This window comes from Hakea prostrata, chromosome 8, assembly GCF_041222555.1.
Source record: "Hakea prostrata isolate BN-2017 chromosome 8, UWA_Hpros_2, whole genome shotgun sequence".
Classification (NCBI taxonomy): domain Eukaryota; kingdom Viridiplantae; phylum Streptophyta; class Magnoliopsida; order Proteales; family Proteaceae; genus Hakea; species Hakea prostrata.
Window position 1 is genome coordinate 38,837,193 of NC_142607.1, and position 25,797 is coordinate 38,862,989.

At 37.6% G+C, this 25,797-nt stretch overlaps 1 protein-coding gene across 1 annotated transcript in view; it reads right to left on the bottom strand.

Moving 5' to 3' along the window:
• Positions 1-498: 498 nt before the first annotated feature.
• Positions 499-25,797, bottom strand: part of LOC149007805 (putative methyltransferase PMT23) — a 31,943-nt gene continuing 6,644 nt past the window's right edge. Inside the window, exons 2-8 of the mRNA XM_089165588.1 lie at positions 7,990-8,139; positions 6,974-7,244; positions 6,720-6,830; positions 6,312-6,483; positions 5,318-5,563; positions 1,351-1,545; positions 499-889 (exon numbers count right to left, since the gene is read on the bottom strand). Of these exons, the coding sequence (XP_089021714.1) occupies positions 688-889; positions 1,351-1,545; positions 5,318-5,563; positions 6,312-6,483; positions 6,720-6,830; positions 6,974-7,244; positions 7,990-8,139 (1,347 nt within the window). The 3' untranslated portion in view covers positions 499-687. The remainder of the gene's footprint in view (positions 890-1,350; positions 1,546-5,317; positions 5,564-6,311; positions 6,484-6,719; positions 6,831-6,973; positions 7,245-7,989; positions 8,140-25,797) is intronic.

Below are 25,797 nucleotides of genomic sequence, written 5' to 3' on the forward strand. Positions count from 1 at the left end.
ATAACTAATCTTGTTGTTCCAAGTTGGAGCCTTTTGATAGATACATGTACTCATAACCCACAGTACATTGATTGTTAGTGGCTGTCATAATAACAGGTTTTTTCCCTATTGTACTATGAGTTAGTTTAGCCAGTGATTAAGTCTAGTTTATTTTCTATTATGTTTTGTAATTTTACTAAGAATAAAGTTTAGCCAGAAGCCAAGTCTAGCTTAAGTCTTATTATGTTTTATAAATGTACTAGGAGTCAAGTCTAGTTTTAAGTCTTACTATATTTCCAGTTGTAAATGTACTTGATACGTAGCAGATCAAATTCCTACTAGAAGTCTGCTTATTCTCCTAAAAATAGAAAAAAAAGCATCAATCACCTCGGTAGATTGAGTTGAGTCTATCATGGTTGTCAGCATGTCTCTCTTATCCTTTCTCCCATCAATCTCTTCTTTGTTCAATTGCATGTACTGGTTCAAGTTGTTAATGTTTCCAGATATGGCCAACTCGTAAAACTGAAACTTTGCATCTCAACCAGCAAAGTAATAAAATTGAGATCACTGAGCTACATAGACTAGGCCGACTAATTGTTTTTAAGATTAATAAAAGAATAGAGTAGAACAAGAAATGGTTCCTAACAATAATAAAAGACACAGACCAAGTGCAGTACAGTACATGGGGAAGAAGACAGGCACCTCCACTCAAGTTTTCACACTTTCTGTTGGACGCCAGAAACCTTTTCTACCAACAAGGAATTGCTTCTTATGTACGGCAGTTTCCCAGTGAAGTGACTGAAAAATAGGATGCAGCTGGTCAATAAGTTCCATGTTTTCTTGGATTAATATCCATCCGCCTGGTCTCAATATCCGATCCATCTCTGCTACCACATCTACAATGTCACACCTAGCCCAAAAAGAAGGGGATTTCAGGTACCAGTAGGAGAAGTACTAGGTTAACAAAAGATAGAAATTAATCACAAACTCCCCGGCCCATATGTATGGGTGTTGTGCTTCGTGTAGACAGCTGTCCATCTCTTTTTATGTTCTATTTTTCACTGGGTGTTCAAGCATATATTTACCATGGATAGGAACTCGACATATGAGAAGGGGAACTTGTATCTACCTGTCCACAATATTTCAGCCAAATCTAACCTGTCGCATGGCAGATTTGGGCAGTTCAGGAATTTAAGTGGATCATCCACAAACTCCTGTTTCTAACTTAGAAATTCCAAGGAATAGAAAGTCTTTATTTTCCATGGGCCATGGGTGTTAAGGCATATCCTAACACCCATGGCCAAACGGTATTAGCACACATCATTTCTCCATGAATTACAATTATCGCTAAAGTAAAAATATAGGTTGTACCTCTGAGTTATGTTACCAAATAAGTAACTAGAGTGCAGGAGATCGTAAGTTCGAGGGTACGTATTAAAACCCTCGCACCAATCATGATAAGTTCCAATCAACCCCCGGTCAAAAATAACAGAAAGAGTATCTGCCTCAGTGATGGGTACTACATTCATTACCCAATGAGGTTGATCAATAAGTGCTGCAGCAAATCTGCAAGTAAAAGATAATTATTTCTGAAAGTACTTTCAATAATGTAAAGTTAGCATAAGCAATGGTTAGAACTTGAATGTTAAAAACTCATCATACATACAGTAACATATAGATTAGGAAAACTAACAGATCCACATGACCTAACAGAAGTAGAGATCAAGAAGCATTTTTCAAGAACTTTTTGGGTGAGTGTGAGTTCAGTAAACTTGGTCGGGCATTTCATAAATTCTGGAAGTAGGCCTATAATTCCAATAGATTTTTTTTCCATCAGAAAATTGCAGCTGCTAGATGACCATGAAATCCTCGGCTTTCCACATCATTTAAATTTCAATACACCTCGCCCTTTGATGAAGATGAAAAATTCAAGTTTCTCTAAAGTGACATAGTTAATAGGATGACTCTTACAATGACAACATTTTTCTCAACCCTAGAGAACACTTTTTGGAAAACATTGTTCTAGAATGACATAAAAAAAAATGGTAATTGCATTCTGCAATTGACTAGCAGTATCATAGCACTGCTCACCTTTCCAGCTTTAGATGAATCAGAGTGCAATTTAAATTCACAAACTAGTAGAGACAAGAAAATAGTTACAATTGGTGGCAACAAGATAAATTGTTGCAACCACTTACACTCTCTTGATCCCTTCTTCGTGAGGATGATAAAAATGAAGGGTTCATGTAACAAAATTTGACACATATCAGTGAGGTAGACCTGACCTAAAACTGCTGCTAAATGAACAGAGTATTGAAAACAGTAAAAAAAAGATCACCATTTCTTAAGCAATAATTAGTTTATCTAATGCCCTCAGGACTCATATACTTTTAACCAAAATCCCAATAAAAAGACTAGTACAATCACCAGAGCTTTCTTTATCGAGTAGAAGAAACACAGCTTTCAAAACCCATAGACAGGATTAAACCAACAAAATTTTTTTTTATTGAGGCATAATAGAGGATCGAAAATGATTCTCTTCTAGACCAAGGCTGTTTTTGGTAAGAAACTGTCTCATGGGGGTCTTTCAAGGCTAACTGTGCTTCTAAGCATTTCAGTTGTGAGGAATACATTTGATAAAGGGGTTTGGGCATGACTAGTGTCTCTGAATAGCAAAAGAAGTAGAAATGAGTTTAGAAGGTACACTAAGAGATTGACCTTGTAGGAAACACCATTTCAACATTTTAGAGTGGGGGTAAAAAAATGTGATTTTTTCTTATCGAATGATCAGATACTGTAACAATTTCCTGGATTCAGCTTGTGCGGAAGTCTTCGGGACCAGGTTCGCCCTTTTTCAGCAATTCCTATAATCGACACATGGCTAGTATATCACAAGGCATCCAAGACAGTCATCAATTAAGCATGTAGTCACCTAGGCCAGAAAATCCACCTACATGCCAAGGTGATGCCTAGGCAACAGCTTGACAACTATGGTTACCAGAAAATCTTTTTATCTGTAATGTGGATCCAGATGGCTGTTAGAAAAAATGATTAAAAATGCCAAATTGAAGGGATTATCGAACTAGAGCTCCAACCAATGTTAAAGGTTTTAGACCATGGGCTTCAGAATAATTTTAGGAATTCTGACTAGGACTGGACTGAGTTTTAATAGGTAATTAGGAGTTGTATGAGAAACCATCAACATGGCTTGATAACAAAATAGTAGGGGTTGATTAATGAAGAAACACATCCTGATAAAAAGGGGATCAACACAAGAGGAAGCCTTCATGAACAAATTCAGAACAAGTAATAGAATGATGAGATTAAAAATCAATAAATTTACAATCTAAAAGAGTTTGAGGTCAATAAAATCCCACCAGTCATGAAGTTGCTATGAGCAAGCCCCACCCCGAAATTCCTTGAAAATTTTTGTTTTTTGTTTTTTGTTTTTTTTTTTTTTTTTTAAACCTGTTCCACCACTTCTTCTTTAACTGAACTAAGGTGCAAGAAGACTAATCAAAGGAATTTGTAAGGGATGGAAATAGGGAAATCAGAAGTTCACAGCTACAACCTTCAGTATCAAGGTCAAGGTGAATCAAAATTCAAGAAAACCCAATTTCTGTGCATCTAACTGCATTCAGTATGTATTTTGACAGTGCGAAGAGTCAATTAAGCTATTTAGGTAAGTCAAATGATACAGCATTTATGCAGCGACTTGTCGAGCTCCAATATTCACATACTTTCTGTCAAGATATGCTTGATTTACCACTACAGTGGTAGCCACATTATGTGGGGTCTAACCACAGATTGGATTAGATCTGATTTTATTATGCCCAGATTCTATTTTATTTTCTGAGCTCCTTTATTAGATTAGGATACTACTTCCTATTTCCTGCACTGTCTATTTTTATGTAGCTTGACTAGCAAGCAATACTTAGGGAGATAATGTGTATGACATGCCAAAATCATATACAAAGGGACTTGGCTTCTTAGCACATGAAAATTTAAGAAATTCTGCCATCTCAAGCTGGTTAAGGCATGTCTTGCTATTAGGTAGAGTAAGTTTCCTTCAGATCTATCAAATTGCTTTGTGCTTTCCCAGGTGGATAGCCTGCCTCTACCGCTATTTTTCTAAGATATTTTCAGAACAATCAACACTAATAAACAATAGTGGAGGAGTGAAAATAAAATGCCAAGGGTTACAGTCTTACAGATATACATTGATGATTCAAGTATAAGCAAGGACAAAGAGTTCAGTGCCAACCAAAGCTATGACCATCCAGAAACAAATATTTGGTCAATACCTCCTGCTACTTTGTGTGTAAACTTGACATGTGGTGGTCCTGGTGGACTGGTCAAAACTAGTCAAAACTACCAAAACAGGGTTGGTCAGAACTTGTAAAACTTGGTATTTATTGGTTGAAAGTAATACAAGAAATATGATTGAAACCAGTTGAAAATTGGTATTCCCACTAGGTGCTGACTTGGTTACCTGTGAACCCAACGTTTTTCAGTCAAAACTGCAGCACTTAACCAATATTTATTTCCACAGGATAAGGTCTACCCATAAAACCAAGCAGAACTAAACATACAAAAGCATGGGAAAACCCAACATGTCCAAATCCCCATTACTACCTGTAAACCCAAGTTATTTCAGTCACACCTGCAGGTGTCAGCCAATATATATTTCCATGAGATAAAAATTTACCCATAAGACAGAACAAATGTCAGCATATGAAAATATGGGAAAAACCAACGTGTCCATTTCACCCATTGCTAGCGATAAGATTGAGCAACATGGCAGCACAAAGGTTATATAAAGTATTGAAAAGCCAACATTCTTACAGAGGATTAATTATTATAAAAGGTGCACCTGGTGCCGAAGGCTTCTGTGCATGCTGAGTCCCAGGGGTGAATTCCTAAGCAGCCTTACTCTAGCAATTTAGGCTGAGGATTTATTACAATTTTAAGGGGGGGGGGGGAGTTTATACAGTATGCTATTTGGCTGAACTGAGGCACCAGAATTTGGCGCTTGTCTGAATCACAGTTTCTCTCATATGCTCAATAATCCAATCACTAGAATGGACCACATGGTCAGTCCAGATAGCTAAAAACCAATGGTCATAGACAGATTTAGCAAAGTGGACCAGCAGTTTGTCTGAATATGCTTCTGAATGTATTAAGTAATAAACAGAAAAGGAAAGGCGGAAAACTCAAAACAGAACCAAGAGATGGAAACAAGAGGAACCAACATCATGTAGTTAAGGCTGAAAACTCAAAAGAGAACCAAGAGATGGAAACAAGAGGAACCAACGTCATGTAGTTAAGGCTATCTTACCCTCCATAGCCAGCATTCATATCCATGATATTCCGTATGCTTGACCATTTTATTGCAAGGCCATTCAAATAAAGCTCTGATACGAGTGTGGACCAGTGTTTTGTGTCCTCAAAAAAGATTTCTTCAGATCTTGGATCCCTTGATAGACTACGAGGTTTACTGCGAAGCCTTTCAGGCCAGGCCACAGGCCAATTACCTGAGTCTCCTTGTGGAAGAGGGGGAAGACAGCTACGAAGAGGTACATACCTGCCCCAACAAACAAGAGCATCATAATAAAAAGGTTTGGGGATTTCTTACACCTAAAACTAGATGACAATAATGATAATGGCAACTATTAAAATAATGGGAAAAATGACAGCCCAATTCTGGAATTGTCCATGTCATTAGCTATCACTCTGGCAAATTTCAGCACAGTTCAATTTCTAGACAGATTTAAGGCTTTGTAAATTGGTTGAAAACTCTATTTTATGAAATTTGGGCAGTCCCCAGCTCATCTGCTGGACTTAAGGAGTTAAATTTGACAAACTGGGACACATATGGACATGGGACCCAAAGCATGACAAGCAGGCGAGGTGGAAGCTCCTACAATAATTGATTAGACCAAAGAAATCCTCCATGTGGCAGTTATTAACCAATCATCAAGGATAACACTGCATTGATAACAACAACAAAAATTATATTCTTATCCCAACAAAATAAGGTCGAAGAATGATGCTAATATGTAACTAAAAAGGAGAAAAGGCTATACCCAGACATACTACACAATGCTCCTGCCACTGTGGCTCTAGGAAGGATCATAATGCCTACAGCCTTTAAACCCTCTTTGTAGAGAGGCGGATTACTGACTCAAATCCATGGCTACTAGATTGCAATAGAGTTGTGCTAAGAAAAATGCTATAGTGATACAAAATCTAATATCATCTACAATAAGGGAGGATTGTTTTCTTTGCGTTCCTTGAAACTTGGGAGGAATGGGGGGGGGGGGGATAAATACCATGAAGTGTTCTGCATATCTCTCTGATCACACAAGGGAGGATTGTTTTCTTTGCGTTCCTTGTAACAAGTATTTGAGATAGGCTTCTGATATATGGCAAGCCCAATTCCAGTTGAGTCTCGAGTCCTTGCTACCATCTTCCAGCAGATGGATTCTGTCAAAGCTACCATAGCTGCAGGAAGCATCAAATATTTAAAACACAACCATGTAATACGCTGAACAAACCCCACATTTGTATTAAAAAAATTGAAGGAAAAGTCACATTTGTTAAAATGACAAGAAACCGATAAAATCAAGTGGGAACTGCGAAAGTGTCCACTGACACATCTAACTGATATACTGACTGGTGAAATTGCATGAACATGAGAGTCCATCTTATAATATATAGAAGTGAAAGATAGATCTTACAATTCCAGACACTCAGGTGCTCTGGGTCATCCCGATAAACTGGTGTTGCGGACCAAATAAAAAATCCCCCAGGTCGAAGTATTCTGTTGAGCTCCATCAGTGGCTTCCCACCTACAATTTCAACCCAGAAGCCCCAGGACTTCCACATAATTAACACAATGAACAGACAAAATCGGCCATATGAAATAGAAGTACGCAACCATGTATATATACTAAGGTTCTCCAAGTTAAAAAAATGTGAAAGTATACCCTACCATCTCCATGCCAGTGGACCCTGCATCGTGCACAGTGAATCAACTCAAACACATTATCTGGAAAAGTCAACCTCTGCGTCCCAATAACAGAGAGAAAGGCAGGAATGCCCCTCTCTAAAGCAAACTGTATCTGAGCTTGGTGTTCATCTTTTGGGGCAAATGACATGGTAAGAACATCTTTCTCCAACAGGTAACCACCAAAGCTAGCAACACCACACCCCACATCTATGATAACCCTTGTTTGTTTTCCCCACCCAATACTTGGTAGAGTCTGGTACATCAAAACACCAGTACAAAATCAAATACAAACCATAAAATGCCAGAAGTAAAAGAAAAATGGCGTCAAATAGTAAAAAAAAGCACAGGATATTCTCTTGTTCATAACAACTAAAGAAAAAGACTACTTTTTATCAATCGATTTTGACCGTGTCCTGCAGTGTTAATGTTCTATGGTCTTCTTTTACCTTCTTGTTCTGATTATTAACGTGATTTAGGTATGGTTGAAGAAATTACAAGAAGATGATCATAATGTATTTTAAAGCATGTGAAACACTAATTATTTGCAAGGGTATTAACTACAAGTATAACATCATTTGCAAGGGTACTGACTACAAGTTTAACATTTCAAAGATTAATAGTACAGTGCCACTACCAAGGAAAAAATCACACTAAAGTTGTTGCTTTCTAAAAGTTAAAGTCTTGTTCTTTTCTCTTTCTTTTTTTCCTGCCCGCGAGGAGGGGGTGTGAGAAGGGGGACAAAGGGGTTTTTATTCAATACCACAGCAACAACATTAATTAAAAAGAAAAAAGAGCCAAAGAATATAAACAAAATCAGAACAAGAAACTATAGCAGGGGAAACCAATACCACTACTTACAGCATACAGTAGATCACTATTCACCCTATCTCTCAAATAAACCTGCCACTTTATCATCTAATTTTGGCATCAATTGGATGCAATATTAAATATCCTGTTTCAGATACTACTATAGGATTGAGATTCAACAAACAATTTACCTTCTTTATTAACTCAACGTAGTTCTCCACTCCTCCTTTAAATTGAGTACCACCTCCAGGAAAAACAAAGTAATCTCCAGATTTCTGCACCCAGTTTTGTTCCTTCTTGTATTCAACAAGTTTAGGATGAGGAACGTTATCATACCAGATCTGTGTTGAAGAAAAGGCAACCAGTCAACCATATCCTTCTGAGTGAATAGACAAAGAACAAAAAGTAAGTTCAGCAATGATAACTTCCTTGAAGAAGTTTAACATCTTCCATTCCAGGAGAAATACAAATCTTTGGCCTGACACAAATGAATTTGTTATTGTCTTTTACTGACCAACCCAGGAAGAACAATAGAAATTCAGAAACAAAACTTTCCAAAGCAGTTCATGTTTTATGTGGAACAAAAGAGAAATGGATGCACATCATAGAAGATATAACACTCTTCCTGCCATTCAACAAGTGCTCGTGTAGTGGGACAAAAAGAAGCAGTGCTAAAGAAAATCAAATTGTGAAAATTAACCACAGGATGGTTGTGAGATACAATATTTGTTGTCTTCCTTGATAACATTCCATGTCAGATATTCATCAGCATCACAGCCCCAAAAACAGAAATATGTATCCAAAAATCATGGTATACAGATTAATAGAAATTAACACAAAGAAATGTAGTAACACTATATAAAAATACAGAGATAAGGCCAGACAAGAAAAGCCAATAATCTGAAGCAAAGAAATGAACAAATGGGTGGAGGGAGACTGACACAGACCAACTGATGTCATCCTTTGTCCGATCTACAACAGAAATTTGGTCTATGTTGATGGATGTAAGATTAGTAAAACATTTGGAGATAATTGGCTTAAATTTGAAAAGGAATAAACATGCTTTAATAGGAAAAAGAGGGGTTAAGGAATGAAAATGTTCTGTAGATCTCACAAGCAGCATTACCCCAAAGTTGATGCATGGAATGAGAGGTTTTAGGTTGAATTTGGGTGAATTGATTGATTAAAACAGGTGTAGGAGAAAGTAGAATGAAATGGTGGAAATCAAAAAACAAAAGGGTAAGTTTTGGGAATGTTATGATGAATTGACAACCAAGAACAAAATCTACTAGCATAGCATGGAACACCATAAAATGATAAAGCTTTGGTACTCCATAAAGGGAGCATGTGTATGCAGGGTTATTCTAATAGCAATTCATGCCGGATAAAGCCTTCATTTTACAATATTTTTCATCCAAGCAGTTTTAAATGTTCTTGCTCACTAAAATTTCTTAGTCATTAGATCCATTGTCTGTGCACGAGCAACACATGTGTAAACCAGCATTCAGCCATATTACCTTATCCTCCAGCTTGGTAGAACAAACCTTACATCTGATGCAGCCCTAGACTAAATAGGATCAACTAGGGGGTCAGTATTCCATGACCTTAGACAAGTGTATCGCCACAGTACTAAACTTCCAGAAAGCTTACATCTCCTTCTTCCTCACTCTTCTCTTCTTCCTGTGATTCTGGTTCTCTAAAATTGCAGCTCCTGTGACAAGAACCAAACTAGAATTTGAGAATTGCAAGAGGATTCCTAGTAAAAATAGGAATGACAGGTAAAAGGGTAATTTCAGAATACCAGCTGGTCAGATTGTAACCAGATTTGGATGGCTTTGTTAGGAGGGCATGGGGATGATATTGTCCAAAAGGAATGAAAATCCAATTATTGGGTTGGGCTGGTCAAGTTCTCTGTGGGAACACCTTTTGTATGCTCTTCTAGAAGGTAATTGCAAGTTTTCATAACAGCAGCTTGTTTGAACTTGGAACTTAGGTTCATGGTGGCTAAGGAGATAAATCTTTGAGAGAACTTAAGTAATGGTATATGGCATATGGGGGATGATCTCCAGGGCCTAAAGTTTGTGATAGTGTTGATGGTTAGATTAGCGTACATCTAAGCAAGGTTTAAAGTATCGGATTGGCCGATATGTATCGGTATTGCAAGCCTACGATACCATACAGAACGATATACATACTGATACGATGCAATACATACATACCGATATGACCTCTATTCGCAGCTTCATATCCTTCTCATTTACTTCTTCACCTTGTAAGTTTTCTCTACTCTCCTTTTCTTTTTCTTTGATTTAAGGGTTGCTTTCGTCTTCCATTTTCTGCTGAAAATCAAAATTGATCTGATTTTTAAGTGGTTCACATCATTAGATGTGATCGACTTATTCAAATTATCTAAATGATTAGTTTACTATTTTTATTTATTTTATACTGATTTAATCAATGAGTTTCCGTTGGAACAATTTGGAGTTGGATAGGGTGTGTTCTAAGATTGATCGATTCCCCTTTTTTCTTCAATGTGATTTTCCAATCCGATTGGTTTTAAATATTTGACTCAGCATGAACTTCCGTAGGATCAGAGTTTTGTTCACTTTTGGTCTTTGGTGGTTTTGAAAGAATAGGTTTATGGATCTGCATAACCGTTTTAGTAGTTATTTCATAGCATCTATTGCAAATGAATGGAATTGTGACACTGGTGAAATCTATGGTCCTCATCATTCAAATTGCTTCCCTGATGGCCTTATTTTATGTTTCATTTGCCAATGGTTTGGAATCTGAAAAATTCAATTCTAAGTTGATAGTTGAACTATAATCAGATAATCCTAGAAAGAAAGTAGACCAACTTGCCCATTGAAACTAAAAGAAGTTTCCTGGATTTGCACATCCCAAAACTTGGGAGAACTAAATGTTTAGACTGAGAAATGGGCTGGACATACAAGCCTCCCAATTGAGAGATGATTTTTTGTTCTTATGGCCCTTATGGCCCTTCTTTCTCAAGATAGAGTCAATTGTTTTCTATTTAAATTAGATTACTTTTGTTAGAGAACAAGCTTTAAATAACCAAAATAACAGTTGAACTTGAACAAAGAAAAGAGAGAAGAAGAAGAAGAAGAGAAGAGAGATGAAGAACCAATAGAAGAGGCCCGTGATTCTACCATAAAGAGTCTAGAATCATAGAGCCCTTTTATTTATAGCTTCTAATGAATCTAATAGAACTTGAGAGACAAGTAATTATCCTCTAGAAAAAGGAAACAAAAAATTACAACTTTAGTAACTTCTTAGCTCCTAAAATAGAAAGTTTTGAAATTAGAAATTACAACAAAAATAGAAACTATGCTTTCTAAAAACTCCCAAAACTTATGTAGCAAGCCTCCTACATTAGAAACAAAAAGTAGAATAATATCAATAGCACAATATTGTTCACGTGAACAGTACTGTGAACAGTAAAAGGCAGATTTTACTGTTCACGTGAACAGTGCCGTGAACAGTAAAATAACCAAAAAGTGTGTATACTTCAACACTCCCCCTCAAGCTGGAGCATACAAATCTCCCATGCCCAGCTTGCAACAGATAGACTGAAAACTTAGTCTGAATAGAGCTTTGGTGCACAAATCAGCTAGCTGGTCAATAGAGCTCATAAAAGGAGTCACTATAAGCTTCTTCTTGATTTCATCACGCACAAAGTGACAGTCTACTTCAATATGCTTCGTCCTCTCATGGAACACTGGATTACTAGCAATGGAAGTGGCTGCCTGATTATCACAAAACATTTTCATAGGGGCAGAAACTGGAAATCCCATTTCCTCTAACAATGAACAAAGCCACATCAATTCAGTAGTGGTGTGGGCCATAGCCCTATACTCAGCTTTAGCACTAGATTGGGCAATGGTGGACTGTTTCTTACTCTTCAAAGTCACAAGATTTCCACTAAGAAAAGTACAATAACCTGTAGTTGACAGACGATCAATGACGGATCCAACCCAATCTACATCAAAAAAGGCAACCAAGTCCATACTCCGATTTGGTCGATAGATGAGCCCTTTTTCGGGCACACTCTTGAGGTACCGAAGTACTCTCATTGTTGCGTTCCAATGGGCCTTCCTAGGAGACTACATAAACTGACTCAACACACCAATAGAATAAGAAATATCAGGACGAGTAACAGTAAGATAAATAAGTTTCCCAATAAGAATCCTGTAACGATGGACATCATCTAACAAGTCACCAACATCACGTCCTAACTTCAACTGAGGATCCATGGGAATGTCGCTAGGTTTAGAAGCAAGCATGCCAGTCTAAGTCAAAAGATCTAACACATACTTCCTTTCTGACAAACTTACTCCATGTTTACTGCGGATCACTTCAATCCCCAAGAAATATTGTAGATCACCTAAATCTTTGGTTTGGAAAGATTTTTGTAAGTGTGCCTTGACTATATGGATCGCATCAACATCACTGCCTGAAAGGACAATATCATCAACATAAACTGCCATAATGACAACACAGTCACCCTGCCGTCTAACAAACATAGAGTGATCAGAATAACATTATACAAAACCAAAAGACTCCACAGTCTTGCTAAATTTCTCAAACCAAGCCCGTGGAGACTGTTTGAGTCCATATATCGCTTTGTGAAGCCTGCAAACACGAACATTGTCCTCCCCCTGAGCAACATGCCCTGGAGGTTGCTCTATGTAAACTTTTTCATGAAGATCACCATATAAGAATGCATTTTTTATGTTAAGCTGAAAAATAGGCCAATCATAATTCACAGCCAAAGATATCAAAACACGGACAGAATTAAGTCTCGCCACAGGAGAAAAAGTCTCAAAATAATCCACACCATATGTTTGTGTATAGCCCTTAGCCACCAAGCGGGCCTTGAGCCTTTCAACCATAACATCAAAATGGTACTTAACAGTATACACCCACCGACAGCAGACCACATCTTTCCCAAGAGGTAAGTCTACTAAAGACCATGTATGACGAGATTGTAAAGCATCCATTTCCACATCCATGGTGGCTTTCCAACCAGGAATTTTAAAGAGCCTCGGTAGGATGGGTTGGAATATGAATGGCAGACATAGACAAAGCAAGGCAATGAAAGCTAGGAGGGAGATGAGAGATAGAGACAAAATTGGAAACAGGATAAACAATGTTAGAGTGTAAAGTACAAGTACGAGTACCTTTCCTCAAATCAATTGGTAAGTCATCTAAAGGCGGAGTGGGATCTCCAATAGAAGAATCCGCCGGTGGAGAGGATGAAGAAGGAACATCCGTAGGGCTGGCTTCAGGCTCCACTAAAGGAGAGCCGCTAATATTGTTAAGAGGAACTCTACTATCCACTGTATATTCTGCCAACTTATGCCTCCGCTGATAAACCTATAGAGGAACAATGCTAGTAGAAGGAACTAAAGAGGGAATAGGAGGAGTATCATCCAAAACATAGTTTTCAATAGATACAGATTGACTAGGATAATAAGGAGTGTCTTCAAAAAAAGTCACATCTGCACTTGTAAATTGTTTGCGAAGAACCGGATCATAATAGTGAAAACCTTTTTGAGTACATGAGTACCCAAGAAAAATACACTTAATAGAACCGGGGGGGGGGAGTTTATCCAAAAGATGTGGTATGTGAACAAAACACACACAACCAAAAATTGTGGGTGGAACTAAAAACGGTTCTCTATTGGGAAAAACAATTGAAAAAGGAGATTTTTCAAAAAGCAAAGTCATAGGCATTCGGTTTATTAAATGACCAGCAGTCAAAACCGCATCACACCAGTAACTCTTGGGAGCATTCATCTGAATCAAAATAGCGCGTGCAACCTCCAAGAGGTGACGATTTTTGCATTCAGCCACTCCATTTTGTTGGGGAGTGAATGAACAACTGGTTTGATGAATCATTCCAAGAGAATCACATAGGTTAGATATATTATGTTGCACATATTCTAAAGCATTATCAGACTGAAAAATTTTAATAGGAAGAGAAAATTGAGTCCGAATTTCATGAATAAAACTTTTAAATGTAGTTAATAACTCTGTCCGATCCTTTAAAAGATACAACCATGTAAGACGGGAGAAATCGTCCACAAAAGTGACAAAATATCGAAAACCATGTCTATTACTAATTCTACAAGGGACCCCAAATATCGGAATGAACAAAAGAAAATAAGGACTCACTACGAGGGATAGAGTGTGGAGGATAGGTGGCACAATGATGCTTCCCTAACTCACATGCTTTACAATTTAATTTAGACACTGATTAAAAGAAGGAAATAAAATTTTTAATCTAAGTAAAGACAGATGGCCTAAACGACAGTGCCACTGGAGAGCGTCTACACCATCATTAGAGAGAGCCACAATAGGGGTAGCATAGTCTAGATAGTAGAGTCCGTTCCTTTCACACCCTCCACCAATTGTCTTCCTCGTGTGAAGGTCCTGGAAAACACAAGTGGGAGTAAAAGTCACAAAGCAGTTTAGTGCTTTAGTTAATTGACTAACAGATAATAAGTTAAAAGGAAAGTTAGCAACATGAAGTACGGATGACAAAGTAAGAGAAGGTGTAGGAGAAACACTTCCAGAGCCTAGAATAGGTGTGGAAGTCCCATTAGCTATGACAACAGAATTTTTAGTGGTAGATTTAAAAAAAGAGCTGAAAAGTGATGACTTACCAGTCATGTGTGAAGAGGCCCCTGAATCGATGATCCAAAGGGTGGAGTAGAAGTGAGAAGTGTTGTGTTATCTGCATGAGAAAGTGTAGCAGCAGAAGTACCAGTGGATGTGGAAACGTCAGTCTCAATATGTTGCAATCAGCGAAGGATTTGGCTTACATCTTCTCTTAGAGTCTTAGAAAACAAGCTTTAAATAATCAAAACAGCAATTGAACTTGAACAGAGAAAAGAGAGAAGAAGAAGAAGAAGAAGAAGAAGAAGAAGAAGAAGAAGAAGAAGAAGAAGAAGAAGAAGAAGAAGAAGAGAAGAGAGATGAAGAACCAATAGAAGAGGCCTGTGATTCTAGCTTAAAGAGTCTAGAATCATAGAGCCCTTTTATTTATAGCTTATAATGAATCTAATACAACTTGAGAGACAAGTAATTATCCTCTAGAAAAAGGAAACAAAAAATTACAGCTTTAATAACTTCTTAGTTCCTAAAATAGAAAGTTTTGAAATTAAAAACTACCACAAAAATAGAAACTATGCTTTCTAAAAACTCCCAAAACTTATGTAGCAAGACTCCTACATTAGAAATAGAAAGTAGAATAATATAAATAACACAATATTGTTCACGTGAACAGTAAAAGGCAGATTTTACTGTTCGCATGAACAGTACTGTGAACAGTAAAATAACCCAAAAGTGCGTATACTTCAATAACAATGTATTTTGATCATTTCTATTCAATTATGCACCTATCGATTCGTATCTTAGATACGATACGATACGATATGATACGAACCACAACGTCTCTTAAAATCACTTGACCGATACATTACCAATACACGATACTTTATACCTTGCATCTAAGTTTCAATTTCAAGTTTCTTGGGGAATCCTAAATTCAAAAATAACAAAAAAGGGGTGTAGAACCTTGGATCTTAGATGGTAATTTGATTTCTACTCTTGATTGGATGAAAAGGGATGATATGTATAGGCCGTGGGATGGATTTTCAATGAATTCTAATAGTTAGGTTGGACTAATAGGTTTTAATGGCTAAGTCAGAGGGAAACCAAATATAGAAAAGGGGGAATTTAGAAGATGAGAACAAGAAGATTGCAGAAATTCAGATAAGAACTCACTGTTGTTGAAGAAAAGTCACTAGAATGCTTGAACAGATACTAGAACTTGGAATTTTCAGCACACTTGAGACTTCTTCAAAGGAGATCAAATTAGGAAGCTTAGAGGAACTTGAAGAAATCGATGAAAAGGGGGGTATTAAAAATTAATAACACCAACTCGAAAGCAGCAATGGTCAAAATAGGACTTTTATTTATCAAACCGGATTCAACTAAGCAATTTAGCTACATTGGCGAATATGACTTTGTCAAATACCAAGACTAAGATAGAAGCTAGGACTCAAATTAGAACTAGGATAACTATTCAGGGTTATTGTTCACATGAAAGTGGCTTCAGGATTCCTATTGGTATACAACTCCAAAATAATACTTATGAAAATTAATTAGGCTAATTAAAAATCACAACAACCTAAACCTAAAACCACGATTTTAGCTGCCAGCGTAGAAGGTCCCCCAAACCTGACCTACATCTAGTGGAGCGGGTGTTGAGGGGAAGCCCTACACATGAGGTTTTTTCTAAGCAAGAAACTGCATCAACATCAATGGGAACAAAACCCAGGAAATTTCCCAATGAAAAATCTGGACCTTTTCAACTACAATGTACATTAAGAACAAGAAACATTTTCACCCAAAGAAAAAAGAGAAGTATAAGAGTAATAAGAGACCCAAACAGTTACAAAGTAGGATAACGTCCCAAAGAGAAAGAACACCTAGTAGTCCTGATGCATGTTTGTGCCTCCAAGGACCCCTCAACCAAAGTTACCCCAAACCCAAGCTCAACTGTTCGATGATTGACACCAAACAATCCCATTTGACTATCAATAGGAACACAGGAATTTAAGCCTCTACTCACCACTTTTAACCTGCAATAACCCTATGGTCTAAAATTACACCAAATCATATTTCAACGCAACTACGTGACACCAGATCTTAGGAGTGCCTAGGCTAACACGGCACCCACCTAAGCATTGCCTAGGAACCGAAAATGTGGATTGTATGGCCATGTGTAATATAGCAATGATATAATATAAAAAAATCAACAATAGGCGACATAAAAGCCATATTAATGTAGTATCGTAGAATTATGTTAGTGTTAGAATTTCAACACCTGTAATCAGCCTAATGACTGAAAGGAAATTCAGAAAGAAGAGGGAGAATAGAAGAAGACTAAAGAAGACACAGGATAAGAAGAGAAGAAGAAGAGAGTTTTTTGTGTATCCTCTGGCTCTCCTTTGGTACTTTATTTATAATGTAAAATCAAGCATTAGTTTAGGAAAATTTCCTAAACTGAGTTACAGCAAAAATAAAATTACATATTACAAAGAATCTCCCAAATCTACTAAAAAGGAAACTATCCTACAGAGATTACTTGTCAACCCAAGCAATAAAAAAGAAAGTGAAAAAAATAGAAAGCAACCAAAATAGAAAGTATAAAAAAAAATGTTGGTGCAACCTAGAGGGGGGTGGGGGGTTGATTAGGTTGCAACTAGTGGATTGTCCCAATTTTACGATTTGTGCGGAAATACAATGTAAATTGAAAATTCAAACGAATTAGACAATAACAAGCAACTACAACATAGGATTTATAGTGGTTCGACTATACAAGTCTACGTCCACTCCTCTCTTAGCCTCAAGAGAGTGTTCCACTAATGATTCTCTTTCAATACAATGGGTAGAGATCAAACCCTTACAATAATCTTTGTTACGGGGCAAGAGAACCCTTTACAATCTTTGTTTAGCAAGTAGGGCAAGAGCACCCCTTAACAATCTTTGTTTACGGGCAAGAGCACCCAAGCAATCTTTGTTCACTGGCAAGAGCACCAAATGACCAATTCTAATCTACCAACCTAGACTAGAATTGAAACAGTTACAAAGGAAGGATGTTACCTTACAAGAAGTGTGACACTTTACCTCTTGTGTGAATGTGATGCAATGAGAGTTGTATGCTCAATATATGAAATGCATGCACCACCGACGCCTTCAATCACCTCAAGCTTGGCTTCCACAAGCTTAGTAAACACCTTGGTATGTTTCTTCAAGGTTGGGAGAGAGTGAGAAGCAAAGCACAATTGTTTGCTTGTATTTGAGAGCTTGAGATCACTTGGGGAGTAGTTGATCAAGTGTAGAGTTCCACCCTCTCAAATGAGGTGAATTAGGCTTATATAGAGCACCTTTGAGTGCCTAAACCCAATCCCCAATGGATAGAAAACGGACATAATTTTTATCATGTTTTCAGCCTAGACGAACGTCCGTCTGGAAAAGATCTGTTAAAAAACTAACTGTTATGGCTTAGTCAGGACCAGACGGCCAGGTCGTCTGTCCTTGACATGCATTTTTGTCAGCAAACCAGACGGTTGTCTGTCTACCCAGACGGTCATCTGTCTGGTGCACAGTTTTGCTTTCTTAGTTTGGGACTTGGACTTGGCTTGGGTTTTTGGACTTTTTGGTCAACCCTAAGCCTCATACACCTTCCTACTATGTCCTAGGTCAGTCTAGTGACATGATATGCACATGATTACATACAATTACATGAGAGTGCATATGGAGGTGTCCTAAGTCCTAACTTCATATAAGTCTTGATCATTGAAGTTCTTGAGTCTTCTTATACTCCATTCTTCATGATCATCTTCATGTTCATCTTGGCATGGTCTTCATGTCCATCTTGGCATGGTCATCTTGACTTAGACTTCTTGTACATCTTCATGTCTATCTTGACATGATCTTGGCTTAGGCTTGACTTGAGCATGAGCATATGGCTTTGACTTGGAGTTGGTCCACTTGTTCTCATCTTGAACTAAAACAACATAACTCAATATAGCAATTAGTAATTCATGTTTGTTATCATCAAAACCAATGGAGGATGATGTGGCAAATGCTGACATGGCATTTTCCAACAAAAAAGAAACTCCAAGTTGCAGTGATCCAAGCTAGTCTGTAGTTGTATCCAAACTTGTGCAAATCTTAACACTTCCCCCCAAGCTGGAGTATACATATCAAAGGCTCCAGCTTGGAATAATAGGAGAATATGTTAAAGCTCCATCATCTTGAACACAAGTAGAAATAATAGACGCCAATAAACACTAAGAGAACTTCACCTAGGAGATAATCAACATCAACTTAAAAAAAAAAAGAACCCTTTTAATTCTTCATTTCGAACGAACCATCCAATAATGAGAATAATCGGCAACATTGAAGATGAACAAAATTCGTAAGTATAACAATATTAAAGGCACTATCCAAATAATATCAGTAGTAGGGAGGAATTTCCATACTAACAAATAAAAACTATAGCTCCAATGTCCACACATAACCTCTTGCAAGAAGACAAAATAATAGGAAAAGTATGGATAGGTAAAAAGCAGTATTGGTTACAACGGACCAAGTTGGTAGGTAAAAGGTAGTATACATTACCACAGACCAAGTAGGTAGGTAAAGGTAGTATAGGTTACTACAGAAGAATTAAGTAGAAAAAAGGTAGTACATGTTACTACAAACCTTGTAGGTAGGTAAAGGTAGTATCAGTTACTACAAAAGAATTAGGTAGATAAGGTTAGTACAGGTTACTACAGACCATGTAGGTAGGTAAAGGTAGTATGTGGTAGTACAAACCATGTAGGTAGGTAAAGGTAGTATGGGTTACTACAGAAGAATTAGGTAGATAAAGGTAATACAAGATACTACAGACCATGTAGGTAGGTAAAGGTAATATGGGTTACTACAGAAGAATTAGGTAGATAAAGGTAATACAAGTTACTACAGACCATGTAAGTAGGTAAAGGTAGTATGGGTTACTACGGACCAAATTGGTATATACAAGGAAATTAAGTAGGTGTTGCTATAGAATACCATCTTATAAGGATAAAGATCTTCACTAATAATATTGTTGAAAATATAGACTGAGGTTTCCTAATTAGAATAGGATTATGTTTCCTCATAAATCTAGAGTTTTATTTCAATTTCCTACTTAGTATAGGACCTAACTAGGTTGTAACTATAAATACCCCATTGGGGTCTTGTGAATAATAGACTTTTAGAGGAGCAATTCCTCACATTACAACATGGTATTAGAGCAAGGTTTTGTTTTCATCCTATAGAGGTGCTGTAGAAATTTTTTTTGAAGTCGCTATTCACGTGTTTGTTTTCTTTTCGGGTATCCTGGAACTGTATATTGGGTGATTAAGTGCATGTCTAGGAAAATTTTGTCTAAGGAGTCTGATATTTAAGCGGACCGGTTGTGTCCCTCCAGTCTTTCCTGGGAAATTTCCTGGTGTACTTTGATTCAACAATATACCAATTGGAGGTAACCTGAGGAGATACTAACGTGAATTAGTGGGAGTAATTTTGAAAATATTTCAAGGACTTTTTCGTAATTCTGAAAAAGTTCAGGGATTTTTTTGCAATTTACAAAAATTTTAGGGGACTTTTTCGTAAATTTTAAAAAAGCTTAAGGACTTTTTTTAATTTCTCCTTGCAATTATGGATGATCCCATATCTCCTTTATCTGGTACATCTGAAGAGTCTCCCATGTCTTCCATTCATAAGGATCGTGAGTTTTCTCCGCTTCAAATAACCACTATGAAACTTAATGGAACAAATTATCTTAGATGGTCTCGTTCAGTTTTCCTAGCTATTCGTGCTCGTGGTCTTACTGGCCATCTTAATGAGACTTCTACAAAACCTTCCACACCTGGTCAGCAACTTTCCAAGTGGTATACAGATGAATGCTTGATCATAGGTTTTCTCATCAACTCCATTGAATCTAGCATAGCAGAGAGTTATCTCCTCCTTCCTAATGCGGCAACTATTTGGAAAGTTACTAAAGATACATACTCTAGAGTTGGCAATGATGCACAGTGCTTTGAAATTAGACGAAAAATCAATCAGTTACAGCAGAAGGACCTTCCTCTTTCTCAGTACTATAACACTCTTCGGGGATATTACCAGACTTTAGATTTCTATGGGAAGTTTACACCGAAGAATGCTGAAGATGCTATCGCCTATCAACAATGGGAAGATAAACAGAGAGTTTATGATTTTTTGGCAGGATTGAATATAGAATTTGATCAAATCCGCGCACAGATCCTTTCGAGAGAGACTTTCCCTTCTCTGGCTCAAGCCTATGCCATGGTAGATACCAAGGACAGTCAAAGGACAGCTATGGTACACACTCAAACATCTGATAGATCTACATTGGTGGCTGGTTATGGCAATAATAAATCTAGTTCTGGTAATTTTCGCCCTCCAGTAAAGTGCAAGTATTGTGGAAAAGAGCGTCATACAAAGGACAAGTGCTGGAAGTTGCATGGACGTCCAACAAATTTCCGTGGAGGAGGTAGAAATGGAATCAAGGGCAGCAATCAAACATCTGCAAATCAAACCAGTTCGACACCCCTAAGTACTCCAACACCTCTTTTCTCAGATGAGCTGAACACCTTCGCCAATTAATGTCCAGACTTTACTCATCTTCTCCAATACAGACTTCTAGTAAGAGTATAGCCTCTGTCATTGATCCCTCTGTTGATCCACAAATCCCCACAGGTATCTTTGGTTGTCACAATGTCAATTTGACTTTTCCCTCTTGGGTAATCGACTCTGGGACAACCGACCATATAACAGGCTCATCTACATTGTTTCATACTTATTCATCTGTCCCTATTACTCAGGATGTTCGAACGGCTAATGGGTCTCTCTCCCCTATCTCTGGGAAAGGATCCATTATCTGTTTATCTTCTCTTACCTTATCTCATGTCATGCATGTTCCTAAGTTTTCAGCTAATCTTTTATTTATTAGTAGCCTTAGTCGTGATATGAACTGCAAAATAACTTTCTTTCCTTCTCATTGTGTGTTTCAGGACCTGGAACCAGGGCTTACGATTGGCAGTGGTAAACAGAAAGGGGGGCTCTACTTAATGGATGGGTCCCCATCAGCTCTTTCTACGGTCTCCAATTCCACCTCCCCTGCACTTTTTACCTTATTACAGTGGCATAGTCGTTTTGGCCACGTTCCTTTACCTATTTTGTCCAAATTATTTCCTAATCTGATTAAAAGGTGCAATTTAAATGATTTTTATTGTGAGGCATGTATTTTGGCCAAACAGACAAGACATGTTTACCCTATTTCAGATAATCGGAGTAAAATTCCTTTTTCAATCATTCACTCTGATGTGTGGGGTCCTTCTCGGACCGTGTCTGTATCTGGTCATTGATGGTTTGTTACCTTTATCGACTGTTGTACTAGAACCACATGTGTTTACTTACTTCACTAAAAAAGTGACGTTTTCTCGTGCTTTCAAAATTTTCATAATATGATTAGAACTCAGTTTGGGGCAACAGTCAAAATCCTTTGTATGGATAACGGAACTGAGTACTTAGGTGGCGCATTCCCTTCCTACTTAGCAAACCATGGCATCATACACCAAACTAGTTGCATCGACACTCCACCTCAAAATGGGGTTGCCAAACCCAAGAATAGACATCTACTTGAGGTAGCACGTTCCCTCGTGTTTTTTATGCATGTGCCTCTTCAGTTTTGGGGTGAAGCCATTCTTACTGCGGCATATCTAATTAACAGAATGCCTTCCCAAGTCTTAGACCAATGCTATCCCCTTGAGGTTCTTTTAGGTACAGCAGTCTTTACGGTCTCACCTAAGGTTTTTGGATGTGTTGCCTTTGTTCGGAACCACCGTGTTCAAGGAAAGTTAGATCCTCGTGGGTTAAAGTGCATTTTCTTGGGTTATCCTCCTACACAAAAGGGGTATAAGTGTTGTCAACCTAGTTCTCGTCTTTTTTTCGTCTCTATGGATGTTGTGTTCCAGGAACAAATTCCCTTTTTTTTCCCCTACACCTCTTCAGGGGGAGAGTTTTAGTGAAGAGGTTCCAATGTTGATTCCTCCTTTCGATATTTCTCCTGGGATTCCTACAGATGATCCTCCTTTGGAATATGGAATGACCAAACAGGAACAGTTGGTGGATGATATACAGGGGGAGACTAGACCTTTGAAGACCTATTAAAAAAAGCAATTGACCCCTTCTGAACCAAGCCAGTCAAAAGCTTTGGTTTCTGGTCCTAAACAATCCGTTCCTCCAAGTGAGTCTGTCTTTAACCCTTCTTATAATCCTACTTTAGACTTACCAATTGCATTAAGAAACCAGCCTCGAACTTGCACCAAACATCCTATTTCCAATTATGTTTCATATCAGTCTCTATCTCCAGAATTTCAAAGTTTTATTTCCTCTTTGTCCTCTACTTCTATTCCTAACACTTGGCAGGAGGCATTATCTCACTCAAACTAGAAAGAAGCTATAGATGAGGAAATGCAAGCTCTGGAAAAAAACAAAACGTGGGACTTGGTGACTTTGCCCATAGGAAAGCAGACTCTTGGGTGCAGATGGGTGTTTGTGATCAAGTACAAGGTAGATGGGACTGTTGAAAGGTACAAGGCAAGATTGGTGGCCAAAGGTTTCACTCAGACTTATGGCGTTGACTACCAGGAGACATTTGCCCCTGTTGCCAAGATGAACACAGTTCGTACTATTATTTCATATGCAATTAATAAAGGGTGGAGTTTACAACAATTAGATGTGAAAAATGCATTTTTGCATGGAAAACTCCAAGAAGAGGTATATATGGATATACCAGTCGGGTATTCTACTACAGAGGCTTATAGGAAAGTGTGCAAGTTAAAGAGGGCTTTATATGGGCTGAAACAATCTTCAAGAGCGTGGTTTGGAAGGTTCCATAAGGCAATGATATCTAATGGCTATAAGCAGAGCAATGCAGACCACAGTTTGTTTATTAAAAGAGATGGTTGCCACACTACTATACTTTTAGTATATGTGGATGATATTGTGATCACAGGCAGTAGTGAGGATGAGATTTCAGCATTAAAGACTTTTTTGGGAACTGAATTTGAGATCAAAGATATGGGAAAACTAAGATATTTCCTAGGTTTAGAGTTGGCATATTCTACTAGTGGTGTATCTCTATCCCAGAGGAAGTATACATTGGATCTTCTTGAGGAAATTGGAATGCTAGGATGTAAGCCTGCTGAGACTCCTATTGAGCCTAACCTACACTTGAAGCCCAAGGAAGGAGAACCAGTTGACAAGATAAGGTATCAAAAATTAGTGGGAAAGTTGATCTATTTATCTCACACTAGACCTGACATCACATTTGCAGTTAGTCTTGTTAGCCAAATATGCATGATCCCTATTCCTCACATTTGGATGCAGTATATCGAATCTTGAGATACTTGAAGACTACTCTAGGAAAAGGAATTTTAATTTCAGCTCATGGACATTTGAAGATTGAGGCATATACAGATGCAGATTGGGCAGGACGTCCAGATGATAGGAGGTCTACCTCTGGGTAGTGTATATGTGGGAGGTAACCTTGTGACTTGGAGAAGCAAGAAACAGGCTGTAGTTGAACGGTCCAGTGCCGAGGCCAAGTTTAGGGCAATTGCTCAAGGCATTTGTGAGGTACTATGGCTTAAAGGGCTGCTTCAAAAGGTTGGGACAGATTTGGAAGTTCCTATACAGTTATACTCAGATAGTAAGTCAGTAATCAGCACAGCTCATAACCCAGTACAACATGATAGGACTAAGCATGTGGAGATTGACAGACATTTCATCAAAGAGAAGCTTGAGGCTGGGCTGATTCATATCACCTTTGTTACTTCAAACGAGCAACGGGCTGATGTGCTCACAAAGAGCTTAAGCACGAAGATATTCAATTACATTATGAGCAAGTTAGGCATGATAAATATCTATGCTCAAACTTGAGAGGGAGTGTTGAAAACATGGACTGAGGTTTCCTAATTAGAATAGGATTATGTTTCCTCATAAGTCTGGAGTTTTATTTCTATATTTCATTTTCCTACTTAGTATAGGACTTAACTAGGTTGTAACTATAAATACCCTATTGGGGTCTTGTGAATAATAGGCTTTTAGAGGAGCAATTCCTCACATTACAACAAATACCTTCAACAAATCCTGAGTAGATATACAAAGAGTCTCCAATCTCCCCCTCATGTGTAGCAAAACATGTAGACTAAACAAAATAATAACAAAAAATAATAGTATAATCAAATTTCAATAATTACCAATGCACCTTTCATGATAGAAATAATGACTGCAGAAGTGCCAATCTTCAAAAAGTTGGATTCACTAGCTGAGGTAATAGGAGTCCACCAAAAAATGGTTAACATATAAGCCCAATGGTAACAAACCAGATTTTTTCAGGGGCTATTGGTAGACAAAGAAGTGATGGATATGAAAGGAACCAGATTTATAAATGGAGGACAGACTTGGAAGGAAAAACTCTTCATGGTGAGATTGTAATATAGTATGAGAGAGATGAGTAATTATTGAAGGAAGGTATTTTCACACATTAAAAATCAAATAAATTATATCTGAAAGATATAATGGGCAGCCAAATCATGAAAAAAGGGATATAGAAGGTGGAATTAAAGATAGGACAAGGGTAATAATGTCAATCAAGGGGAAAAAAAAACTTTTAAAAAGAGATTTATTTAGCTAAACCTAAGAAAAAGGATTGGTCTTGAGTCATGATTCTCTTCTACCTCTTGACAGTCATGGCTTTAAGATCTAATCCAAAGGAAACAAAACAAAGGGGATGTATGAAGGAGTAATAATGGGAAAACAAATTTGGAAGTAATTATAAATAAGGAAACCCAATAAGATGAAAGAATACCATGGGAAATGAGGAATACGGTGTGAGGTAAGAGAATTCATGGTAATTGAGTGAAAAGGAAACTAAGATCAAATAATTCAAGTAACATGATTGTCGTTAAACCTCAATCAAGAAAGCAACCAACCCATGAAAAGAGGAGGAAAAAGAAGGAAAGTCAAATTGTGACAGCTCAATTCTTGAAAGTGATGCACCCAACAAAATAGAAACATTTTTTTTTTTTGGGAAACAAAGAGAAACTATTGCAATAGGAGAATCCCATCATCTTCAACCTTTAGACTCAAAGCAACAGCAATAAACTAGGAAAGGTAACAACAATACATTGCGCAACTAACACAAAGAAATAGGAGCAAAAAGTAAGAACCAACATAGAGAAATTTTGATCATCAACAGCAATTTTTTTTTTTTTTTTTTTTGGGGGGGGGGGGGGGATATTATGTCAGTTGTAGGAGCCATGATGAAAACAAAGTTTTAGAAC